At 34.0% G+C, this 13,168-nt stretch overlaps 1 protein-coding gene across 4 annotated transcripts in view; it reads left to right on the forward strand.

Moving 5' to 3' along the window:
• The window catches only part of Cdk8 (cyclin dependent kinase 8), a 113,715-nt gene that overhangs the window by 52,068 nt on the left and 48,479 nt on the right, over positions 1–13,168 (forward strand). For 3 of the 4 annotated variants that reach the window (XM_042685448.1, XM_042685449.1, XM_042685450.1), the window contains exons 3-4: positions 180–290; positions 12,859–12,999. In XM_042685448.1, the coding sequence (XP_042541382.1) occupies positions 180–290; positions 12,859–12,999 (252 nt within the window). Of the gene's footprint in view, positions 1–179; positions 291–12,858; positions 13,000–13,168 lie in introns of those variants that run through there. The other variant, XM_042685451.1, reaches the window with a different exon arrangement.

A 13,168-nucleotide genomic window follows, 5' to 3' on the forward strand; every position in this document is an offset into this window, starting at 1 on the left:
TTGATATGGAATCTGTCTTTATTGCTCAGGGTGTCCTCGAACTCCTAGCTTTAAGCAATCTTTCTGCCTCAGCTTCCCAAGTAGTTGTGACTATAAGTATGTACCACCACACTTACCTTGGTGATTTTTCAATATTCTTGTGGTTAAAAAAAAAATAATGTATCTCCTTTATTTTGTAGTTACTTCGAGAGCTTAAGCATCCAAATGTCATCTCTCTTCAAAAAGTGTTTCTTTCTCATGCTGACCGGAAAGTGTGGCTTCTATTTGACTATGCTGAACATGACCTCTGGGTAAGGTGAATTGCTTCTAGACAGACTATTGGTTTCAGTTAGGTAGATTTAAGAGTTATTAAAAACAATACAGAGTTTATCCTGTGAAGATTTACATTTATACAAGTCACCTCATAGAAGGTAGTTGCTTAAGTACTAGGGCTAGAATATTTTCTTGGGTATGACAGGTTAAGTATCCTTTGTCCAAAGTGTTTGGGACCAGAAGAGTTTCCAATTTTGTATTTTTTTTTCCTCCAGATTTGGAGATACTTAAGTTGGTGACTATATTTGGAGATGTTTGGGTTGATGAATGTGTCATAAAATGGGTAGTAGTGATTGATGTACAACATAGAATATGTTTAATGCCATGAACTTGGTTGCATAAAATTGTTAAAACAATAATTTAACAATTGTGGTATAATATGTGTGTGTATGCATATATATCAACAATAAAAAGCAAAGTAGCCTGCCATACAACAAACATAAAAGTATTTCATTATGTAATGAAATACAATTCCCAAGGTATTTCATTATGTAATAAATTCCCAGAGTCCGGAGGATGGGAGTTGGACTCAAATCTAAACAGAAAATTGATTTGTTTACATTTCATATATACCTTAGACACATAGTTCAAAGTTAATTTTGTGTGACATATAGAATAATTTTATGCATGAAACAAAGGTTTATAGTGTGGAATATGCCAATTGTGACATCATGTTGGTCCCAAAAGTATAATACGTTTTTTTATTTATTTTGAAATTTTTTATTAATAAGTTTTTTACTGTGAAAATACGGTACAGAGGGGTTACAATTACATGAACAAGGAAATGAGTACATTTCTTATCAAGCATTGTTGCCTCCTCCTTTGTTTCCCCTTACCATCCCTGCCCTACCATCCCCTTTTTCTCCTTCCTCCCCTGCCAAAGTTGTAAAGTTCATTTTTTGACATAAGGTCTTGTACGTCTCATTGTTGCAATGGGTCCACCTGTATCCATATTTAAACAATTTGTTTTTTCCCTTCCCCTCCCCAAATGATGCCAACATCAAATACAGTGAAAACAGGTTATACCGTGGGGGAGGAACATACAAAGCAACAAAGAGATTATCTTATAAAAATGTAGAACCAATAGCAAGAAAGAAAAACCATTTGAGTCCTTATCTTGGGGTTCATTTCGCCTAACATCAACTTGTTTGACCTTTTCTGCTTGTCTCAGACATATACTAGTTATTGCAAATAAGGGAAACCATGGGACCTATGTTTCTTTGGGCCTGGCTTACTTCACTTAATATAATTTTTTCCAAGTCTTTCGATTTCCTAACAAATGGGGCAATGTCATTCTTTCTGATGGAGGCATAGAATTCCATTGTGTATATATACCACATTTTCTTGATCCATTCATCTACTGAGGGGCATCTGGGTTGGTACCATATCTTAGCTATGGTAAATACTGCTGTAATAAACATGGTTGTGCTGGTAGCTTTAGTATGGTTTTGTTTGTGATCATTTGGGTATTACTTTATTTCATTTTCCATTTTTCCATCTCCTAAGTATTACCTTAGATTCATGTTCTCTGTTTATCCACATATATACATACATAAATGTATTTGTGTATGTACATGTATATGGGTATGTATACATTGTAGTTCAAACTTCCTCATATGAATGAAAACTCATATTTTGAGAGGTTTTTAGCTTGGCTTATCCTCAAATTGCATCAATTTTCCAGTAAACGATATCATTACATTTTTTAAAATGGCTATGATGATTGTACAGCACTGAATACACTTAATGCCATGAACTTGTTTACTTAAAAATTGTTCAAGTGACCATGTTTGTGACTCATGCTCTAATACTAGCTATTGAGGAAGCTGAGATTTGAGGATTGTAATTCAAAGCCAGATCAGGCAGTTAGACTCTTATCTCCAATTCACTACCAAAAAGCCAGAAATGGAGCTGTGGCTTATGTAGTAGAGCCAGTGGCATTGAACAAAAAAGATCCAGGAACAGTTCAAGCCCTGAGTTGAAGCCCCAGGAATGAGCCCCCTTCCCCCAAAAAAGAAAATTGTTAAATGGAATTTTTATGTCATATTACTACCATTTTTTTAAAAAGCAGTCAGCAAAACCATCACAAACTATAGGTTTGCTTGGTTATTCATTTTGAGTGTCTTTCCCCAAAACATGGAGATAGATAGGCATCTCAATTGGGAGTGTGCTATAAGTGTTTAATATTGGTTATTACTGGTTTTATATGTTCTTAGAATTACAAACAATGTGGGTTTATTTGGTGGGCTGAATGGCGGCTATTGTGAATATAATTGTTTTTCTGATTTGTTTCTCATCCTGTTCGTTGTTATGATACAGAAAAGGCATTGACTTTTGAGTATTGATTTTTGTTGTATTCCACTACCATTTTATTTTTTAGTTCTAGACACTGTTCAGTAATTCTTGTACTGTAGTGAATAAAAGTAGGAAGAGTGGATATCCTGTACTTGCTTCTGACTTTAAGGAAAATGGTTTTAGTTTTTCTCCATTTAATATAATGTTAGCTATAGTTTGTCTTATATAGCTTTTATGAAGTATAGGTTTATTGTGTTTAGTTTCTTCAGAGATTGAATGATAAAAATATGTTTAATTTTGTCAAAGGTTTTTTTTTCTGCTTTGATTAAGATCATGTGGATTTTCTTCTCAGTCCTGTTTGTGTGATACATTTATTGATTTATGTATGTTGAGTCATGCTTGCATTCCTTGAAGAAAGCAATTTGATCTTGGTATATTAGCTTTATAATGTTGGATTCTGTTTTTAATAATTGTATTGAGAAAGTTTGCTTAATGCTCAGTGAAATTGCTCTATAATTCTCTTTTTTTTATTGCTACATCTCTGACTAGTTTTAAGTGAGTATAATGATTGCATCATTGAATGATTCCAGTAATGTTTCCCCCACACCACACACACACACCTTTTTTTTCTGTTTCACGAAGGAACTTAAGGACTGTTAGTGTTAGTTCTTTGAAGGTCTGGTAAAATTTTGCCATGAATCTATCCTGCCCTGGGCCTCAATTTCATAAATTGTTTTATAGATCTGTGTATTTGGTTTATAATTGCTTCATTAGTTTTGATGGATCATCTGTAACTAAAAATTTATCCATTTCTTCTAGATTTTCCAGCTTACTTGAGTGGAGATTTTAAAAGTCTCAAGGTCTCAAAGTCCTTTTGACTGATGAGGAGAATGTGTCTTGTGCTACGGGTGAACTACTTTGTAGATGTCTGTTAATTCCATTTGGTCTGTGGTGTTATTTAACTCTGAGGCTTCTTTCTTGGTTTTTCACTTGGATGACCTATTTATTATGATTTCAGTATTGATGTCCCCCACTATTATTGTACTGGGTTGATGTCCCCCACTATTATTGTACTGGGTGTATGAGTGCTTTTGTCTCTTTAGTGAACCTAAATATGCTGATATTTGTGCATATGTATTGACAACAGTGAATTTCTCTTTAAGGATTTTTCTTTTTATTAATATGAAAGTAACTTGTCTCTTCTCTTTTGAAGCTTTCAATATGTTCCCCCCTATATATTTAGTATTTTTCTTTTTGTATGTCTAGAAGTATTTCTCTTCTAATATTGTCTGTTTGGAGTTCTATAAGCTTCTTGTCACATAGATGTCACTCTTCGCAAAGTTGAGGAACATTTCTCCACGTCTTTAGTTTTTACTTTTTCTTCCTGTCCATCCTCAACTTGTAGGTTTGATCTTTTAACAATATCCAAATGTTTCTAAGAACCCTTGTTATTCCCTATGTGGTTTTACAGTGATTGTTATAATTCCTTTATCTTCAGTTTCTGATAACTTGTTTTCAACTTCTGCTGCATTGCCTAAACTTTTGATTGAGTATTTGGAGCAGTTAAACTTTTCTTTCTTTCTTTTTTTTTTTTTTTTGTCAGTTGTGGAGCTTGAACTCTGGGCCTGGGCACTGTCCCTGCACTCTTCAGCTTAAGGCGAGTGCTCTGCTGCTTGAGCCACAGCGCCACTTCCGGTTTTCTAGTGGTTTATTGGAGATACGAGTCTCATGGACTTTCCTGCGCAGGCTGGCTTTGAACCGATCTCAGCCTTCTGAGTAGCTAGGATGATAGGCATGAGCCACTGGCGCCCGGCTGCAATTAAGCTTTTCATTTTCACCATTTCAGTTTGAAATATTTTGCATTGGTTTTGTTCATTTCTTGTATTCTCTTGTGTCCTTGATTTCTCTTGTTGTTTGTGTACTTTCTCTTGTTGTTAGCTTGAATCCTGTTTGTATCTATATACTTTTTAAAAAACATCCTTTATTTCATTAACCATTCTTATTCTTGTTTTATTGAACTCATGTTTGGACTTTTTTCTTCACTCTCATTTAAGTCCTTTAAATGTAACATGTTCCATTATTTTGTTAAAGAATTTATTATCTTTCTTTGGGAATTACATATCTGGATTTACAGTTTATTGATGTTCAATCTACTGTATAGATTTTAGGTACTGGTTTCTTGTAGCTTTGTTAGGATAGGATGAAAACTGTGTGTATTGATCGGCATGTTAGATTTTGGTTGACAATCTATTTCAGGGACTCTTCCCCACCCAAACTGAGGAAGCTTGGTTTTACAGGCTCTTTTATGTATAAACCACAAACTTGTGTTTTCAAGTGTATACCAGTCACTGCTATTCCTCCAATGGATAAATGATTGATGTTGTAGCTTCATGCTCTTGAAAGACTTTCCTCAACCAGGGTGGTAGTCGGAAAGCAAAAGAGGGGATTATAGTCCTATTGGATTACTACATGTTTAACTATACAGGGTGGGATACAGTAAGAGCAAAGCTAATGGGAAAGGCTGGTTGGAAAGTGGACTAAAATACATAGAAATTTCTTTTAATATTTTGTTGGGTTAAGGAGTGGGCCACATGAAGTAAGAAGACTTAAGTAGGTGTATAAGTACAAAGAGATTCATGGGTACACAAAAATTAGGTATCTGTATAGACTAACTAGTGAAAAATAGCATGAGATAATAAAAAGGTCTCAAATTTGAACAGCTGTTACCAGTCAGTAATCAGTCTCAGACCTGTAGAAATCTAGTAACTAAATTAGAATTAGTAACTAATTCTAATTCTTTTGTGGTGGTTTTGAATAAATCAGGAACCTACACAGGTACTGTATTGTACAAGGGCTTATACAGTAGAGTACAAAAATTTAACAAATTGCAGTGTTCTCAAAATTTTCAGTGTCTGTTCCAGACAAGCCATCAATTTATCAAACCACGAAAAACTTCCTGACAGAAAATTTACACTGAGTTTCATATAAATATTAATATTCAAATCAATCATATACAGAGTTGTTTCTTTATTTTTACAACTAAATTGAAAACAAGAAAGCAAGTAAGAAATAGAAGGAGAAACTCAAACAGTGCTTCTCAGTTTCATTGACCAGGAGCATCAAAAGCCTTTGGAAGCCTGTTAAAAATCAGTATTAGATCCTATTGTAAAAAAACTGCATGTCATGGTATATTGTGCCATTAATGTGTTCCACATATGTGAATATTCCTGTTTCAGTAAGATTTGGATCCACGTTCATGAATGACATGTCGATTTAAATTACTTTGGTTGGTTCTAGTCTCTGCTATTGGGTGCCTTATTTGATGGTGTGCTAGTCCTTGTGAATTATTATGTTATTGTGTTTCTATAAATATTTATGAACTTTGTTCTGAAAAAAAAATCAGTATTCTTTTGATCTTACCTAGTGATTCTGACCTTGTGGATGGAGCCCAGGAACCTACATAGTCTCTACATCTCAATGTGACTCTGAGTGGTGCTGTGGCTCAAGCGGTAGGGCGCTCACCTTGAACTGAAGAGTGCAGGGACAGTGCCCAAGCCCAGAGTTCAAGCCCCACGACCGACCAAAAAAAAAAAAAAAAAAGAAAAGAAAAATTTTTCAAACCCCACGACCAACAAAAAAAAAAAAAAAAAAGATGAATCAATGTGACTCTGATTCTGCAGGCAGGTTGACAGTCACTCACTATTCAAGGGTGATTTCTCAATTAACATTAAGCTTTCTTAATACTTCCAACAATGCTTGTCAAAGTGTATCTTAGCAAATTTATTAGGATTGGGGATTGGGTCAGGCGTATCTACTTATGTCTCCCTAAGTGGACTCAATTCCAAAAGAACATAACTTGTTCTATCTATTCTGTACTTCAGTGCCCCGAGGATTCCTCCTGTGTGTGTGTGTGTGTGTGCACGTGCGTGTGCGCGCGTGCGCCCTGGGGTTTGAACTCAGAGCCTGGGTACTATCCTTGAGTTTTTGTGCTTAAGGCTAGTCTCTTAACTACTTGAGTTACAGCTCCACTTCCAGCTTTTTGGTGGTTAATTGAAGGTAAGAGTCTCAGAGTTTCCTACCTGGGCTGTTTTAGCTGTGATCTTAAGATCTCATCCTCCTGAGTAGCTAGGATCACAGGTGTGAGCCACTGACACCTGGCCAGTATTTTTGAAATAACTAATTATAAACAGATCTTACTCAAATTTATGGTTGAATTTATTAATTACATTCAAAAAATCTACAGAGCTGCATTTTCCAAACAGCTTTTCTTGTGGAGGTAATGGTTACTTTATGGCTCCCCATGCTCCTACATTATGTCAGGCTCCCCATGTAACATAGAACCTATTTATAGAAGTAAAAGATATTTTTGTTTTACATGAGAAAATCAAATAATTATGTCTTTTACATAATTTTTTTTAAAAAAAACCTCCAAAAACTAGACACCACCAGTGCTGAAGGAGAAAAGAGAAAAAAGAAAGAAAGCAAACAAATAAAATATAGTAAACCAAAAGCATAAAAACAAATGATTTTCAGGTAATTTAGTTGCTAGGCATGAGTTGGGTAATTAGGAAGAGTTCAGGGAACAGAATATGAGTAAGATGTAGGGAAAATATAAATGTGGAAGGGCTGTGCACAGGGGATGAAGCTATGATTTGAAAGAGAACACAAAAAGACAATGAGATTCAAAAGCAAAATATGAGTTTAGTTGGGAAAGGATAACAGGTAATGTTAGAATGTAGAAGTTAAAAGTTAAATTGCCTTTATCTGATTTACAGAACAGATAAAAACATTCAGTTAAACAAATTATAACCCTCAAAACAGGGCTGGGAAGGTGGCTCAGTGGTAAGAGTGCTTGCCTTGCATTCATGAGGCCCTGGGTTCAATTCCTCAGCACCACATAAGTAGAAAAAGCTGGAAGTGGCGCTGTGGCTCAAGTGGTAGAGCACTAGTCTTGAGCTAAAGAGCTGAGGGACAGTGCCCAGGCCCAGAGTCCAAGCCCCATGACCAACAACAACAACAAAAATCCCTCAAAACAATTGAACCAAAATCAAAAGATAGTCTTATATACAACAGATAAGAATTACTTTATTATTCTTTATGTCAATACATGTACATTTTTATTTAGACTTACTTGAGGATGTAAAAATATTCTTTAGGTCTGGGTTTAGGGGATTTACTTCTTCCAGATCTCACCTGAGAAATGGATCTTTGGACTTTCACACTGATTGCTCTAAAACAGCAGGCAGTCCAAAGCTGCTAAGCTACATAGAGTGTAAAGTTTGTCTTTATTTAATGGTGGGCTGTGCCAGATGTTTTATGAGCTTCTGTAGTCTAGCGATATGGCCCCATGTGTGTGCTATATTTTTGAGAAAGTGCAGTTTTTTCTAGTGTGGTACTTACCAGTTACTACCAGGTCCCTTTGCTCAGTTGTTCAGTGGGAATTCCCAATCCTCTGTCTCAGTACAGAAGCTCACCACTGGCTTCTGCATACTCAGCCTTCAGGACTGCAGTGTACCTTCCTGCAGCTTACTTTTTTGTTGTTGTTGTTTTTGTTTTTTATTTTCTACTTCTGGCCTCCCATTTGACCTCTCTTTACATGTCTCTTATAACTGATAGATATCCAAGTTTTAATTAACTGAAGGATGTCCTGTGGTTGTTAAGCAGTGATTATTTCTTGACCTTAGACTTCCAAAGAAACTTCCTCAAGGTAAAGAAGGGCAGCTGTGTCACTCAGGAATAAGAAGGTCATGAAGAATGTCTTAGTTCTCCCACTGTCCAGTTTCTCACATCAGATTAGTCCCAGCTTTCAACTCCCTGCTGGCAGTAAGTCTTTCAGGTTGTATTTACTTTTCCTTTTAGCTGAATTTGGTCCCTTGGTGGGACCATCTGTTTTTACCTGTTATTGCAAACTTTAGATTCTTCTCCCCAGCCAGGAGATCTGGATACTGGTACAGGACACTTGTTGCTTTCTTTTGTTATGTTTGCATTTCTATAAATTCTTGGGTCTTCTTGAATACTTTGTAGTTTATCTTTTCTTCCACTCTTCCTCTTCGGAATCTGGTCACAGTGTGTGACTACATTTTTCTCATTTACAAAGTAAAAATGGAAGTCGCTATTTTAAACCTGCTATCCTGCTCCTTTTCAGTATTACTTTTTGATCCTGACAGTTGGACCTTTGATATCAATCAAAACAAGACTCTGAAAAATGTCAACAACTATAAGATACAGTTTCATAGTTTTTTTTTAATTAAAGTAACCATAAGTAACATTTCCTTTTATTGTATAGTATAATGGGATTTAAAATGAGAAGGTAGTATACTTACATAGGAAGATGAATGTGTTATAAAATTCTAGACTGTGATATAATAGTTGTATCTGTTGTCATGATACCAGGCAAGTCTCTTAATGATGGTGAAGCTGTGGTTTTTTTCCATTTGTAAAATGTAATACTTTGTCTTTTTGAATAGGGCTTTTCTCAGAATAATTTTTGTAGTTGGAAAGTTTTGTAGACAAATAGTATAAATATAAGAAACTAAAAAATGTAGGAAGCTATTTCTAATCCAAGTATCATTCACAAATGATATCTGATGTTGTAATGTACTTTTCAGTTACTAAAGTATCAGCAGCCGTAATAGAATGTTTTATTATTTGAATTGGTTTACTGTTGCAGAGGAAAAAATTCGTATGGATAAAAGCCTTCCCACAAATGAAATTAATGTGCAAATAGATTCTAATGTTTCCTGTGGTTTTTAGATATTTTTTTGTCTGGCCTATGATAAGAACATTTTTAGGAATTCAAACCCAAAATCAAAGCCATAACAACTATTTGGGTTAGCTAACATAATGATTAAAAAATATTACAAAGTAAAGATTTTAATATCTTGTCCAAATAGTTGAAATACAAACACTACTATGTTACATTAATTTATTAGTATTTATTTTACTCCCATAAACTATCTTATTTCAGTGTTTTACAGTTCTACAGTTCATATATTGGCACAGCTAAACTTTTATTAAGTTAAAGAAAAAACAATGCAATGATCATAATGTTATGAAATTTTCAAAAGTTTTCAAGACATTATTGTTATTTAGCCTGGGGCCTTTAAGCACAAATATGAAAGTCTTTTTAAATAAACTAGTGCAGATACCAGCACAACTTTCAAAGTAAAAAATTCACTTCTGAATATAGTTTTCCAAATTGTTGCTCTCATTTGAAGCATTTGCCTCCTATAGATGATTTTAATTGTAACAGATATTTGGAACTGAAACTTACCTGAATTTTATATGCTTTGAGATTTGTAAGAATTATTTTTACTTACCCATTTTCTTGACTTATTGGTCATAGAGTCACATTCTTTTATCTGTTTTATGAAACTATTGTCCATGGTTTGTGGTTGTTATAAATTCTTTTTTTTTCCTTTTCTTTTCTTTTTTTTTTTTTTGGTGGGGAAGAGGCATTAACTTGTCTAACAAGTACTTGCCTAAAAAGTGAAATCCACTGATTCAGACTCCAATGTTGCCAAAAGTAAAAACATAAAAATGAAAAAAGAAGCTAGGCACCAGTGATCTCAAGGACAGTGATCTCCAGGCCCTGCATTCAAGCTCCAGGACTGACAACAAATAGATAAATAAAATAAATAAATAGAAAATTTTGAAGATATTTTTATTTTAAAAGAAATACATCAAACAAATAGGGCTACTGTTAGGAAAATATTTGCTAAATCAGGTGGCCAATATTGAATTACACCCTCTCTATATTGACTCTAGCACAGAATACAATCATAAAATCCAAAATTAAAACAAATTTTGTCTAAAACATTTATAATAAGCCATCTTAGAGCACAGGAAATAAATAATGCATTTAATATGACTTCTAACAGGATAATGTTTAATATTAGTTTTATATATAGGTTTAGTGATTTTATTTTGGCAAACTATATTGCACATACGGTTTTTGCACTATCTTTTTGCATAGATACCTTTGGCTTTATTGCCAAAGAGTGTTTTTCTTGTTTTCATAACATGATAATTCCATTTATTATAACATACACTTTTATTTCATTTTCTCTTTAAATTTTCTATGTTAAAATGAATTTCCTGGGTAACAAAGTAGTTGCAAGGAAAGAATTATTGTAGAGTCAGTTGGATGTAGGTGAGATTTCACAGAATGCAAACCATGTATATCTTACATAGCTCTGGAATAGAAAGAAAATGAAGATAAGAAATTTACCATTATAGTTGTTTTTGTTATATGTTTTGATGGTACTGGGATTGGAATTCAGGATCTTGCACGTGATAGGTAGATGTTTTACTACTTGAGTCAATCCTCCTCTTTAGTCCTTTTGGATTTTTGTTAATTTAGCAATTGGATCTCACATTTATACCTGGACTAGCCTGGATAGTAACCATCGTATGTATTTATGCTTCCTGCTTAGCTGGGATGATAGGTACATACAACTGTGCCCAGCTTTTTATTTGGTTGACTTGGAGGTTTTATAAATTTTGTTTTTACCCAAGTTGACTTCAAACAGCAATTCCTCTTAAGAAGTTTCCAAGAAGCTACAATTATACATTGAGTTACCTAGGTGTTTTTTTTTTTTTTTTTTACACTTTATTATATTTTGCCTTGTTTTATTTTGTGTATGTGCGTGTGTGTTTGTGTTTTCAATACTCTAATGAAAGTATAATCTGAAGAAATGTGTAATCTTCCCCATACAAGAATTTTTATTTTGTTCTTTCTAATGAAATTCTTCTTAGTGTGTGTGTACTCTACAGTCTAGTAGTTTTGTTGTGGTTAACAGACTTGATTATAATATATTCTAGGACAAGTTAAAAAAATTCTAAATTATTGGGTCACTGCAGCTGTTTTGTTACCTATTAAATATCTTGAAGAAAAAGACTGAAAAGAGCCTGGTGTGGTGGCTCATGCCTGTAATCCTGGTGTGCTAGGAGCATGCTTGAAGTGTTAAAATGCTTGCCTAACAAGTGTGACACCCTGATGCAAACCCTAGTACTGGCATAAGTAAAAAAATAAGTAGAGGAAAACCTTGAGAAGAAAAAATAAAGTAGCATAATATTGCTATTAAAATATAAATTGGGTTGGGAAGGTGGCCCAGTGGTAGAATGCTTGCCTTGCATGCATGAGGCCCTGGGTTCGATTCCTTAGCACCACATAAACAGAAAATGTTGGAAGTGGTGCTGTGGCTCAAGTGGTAGAGCGCTAGCCTTGAGCTGAAGAGCTAACAGCGCCCCAGCCTAGAGTTCAGGCCCCACAACCGACAAAAATAATAATAATAATATATAAATTTATTATGTGCACTGACTAATACACTTTACTTCCTCAGTAGATATTTTCTACAATTTTTTCCCTTAGAAAATCTCCTTCATTGATTTTTGAGTGGTTTATTTTTTACTTATGTGACATTCTATGAAGGAAAATGTTAATCTATATTGTTAAATATATCTTGTTTTTTATTTTCATTAATTTCAAGAATATACATAATATACGCTTTATAAATATTGGTCAAGTCTGCTCAGTTCAGTATTTGGTGTCAGATATATATAATAGGCATAATATACAAGGCATAGTTGACTTTGATTTCACTGAAGGTTAAGAGTGTTTTAATTAAAATGCAGAAGCCTGTCAGGAAAGTTTGAAACTTTTAACATTTTTATATACACTTATTTCTAAAGTAATTTAAAAAAGTAATGTACTTGGTTTTATCAAATGTATAGTAATAGCATAGAGAAAGCTTTGATAAATGATACCAATTTATATTTTATTTGAACCTTTAACATTTCTAAATATACCAGATGTATTGGTCATTTTACTTGTTAACGTTTCTTTGTGTGTATGTATATTTTATGGAAATATTTTCTGTGCCATAATAGGTATCACAACTATGCTGTCTGTTAGCCAGCCAGAAGTATCTCTTTAACTTTGTTCCTTTTTTTCCTTTCCATTTAAATGTTAGAGAATAAAAAATGATTCTGTTCCTGAAAATTCAAGTATACTCCAAAAGTAACTAAACTTACATAGTTTAATAGTTGTATAGTTTAATAGTTTTCCTGTGTCTTTATTTTCACCTTTTATTTTCCAAATAAGGTTATTCAGAACAATGAAATTACATTACCTTTGGGGATCCTTGCAAGTTTTTGTGTGTGTGTGTGTGTGTTTCCTGTTAAGAATATTCAGAGTATCTAGATTATCTTTCTTCTTTTTTAAGATTCTGGAAATATTTTCTCTTTCAGCATATAATCAAGTTTCACAGAGCCTCTAAAGCAAACAAGAAGCCAGTTCAGTTGCCTCGGGGAATGGTGAAGTCACTATTGTATCAGATCCTAGATGGAATTCACTACCTGCATGCTAACTGGGTGTTGCACAGGGATTTGGTAAGTTGATCTATACCTCTGTTCACCTAGAAAAATGAATTTATTTTTGTATGTTTTCCTATTTGTCTGTAGGCATCAGTACTATAAGTAGGTCTACAGACCTTATGTAGTGAGTTTTGAGTTCTATAATCTTAAACATGGCATATTATTATGCCTTTTATATAATGTA

The sequence above is a fragment of the Dipodomys spectabilis genome, unplaced genomic scaffold (genome assembly GCF_019054845.1).
Source record: "Dipodomys spectabilis isolate Male_0828 unplaced genomic scaffold, ASM1905484v1 ptg000095l, whole genome shotgun sequence".
Taxonomy (NCBI): Eukaryota; Metazoa; Chordata; class Mammalia; order Rodentia; family Heteromyidae; genus Dipodomys; species Dipodomys spectabilis.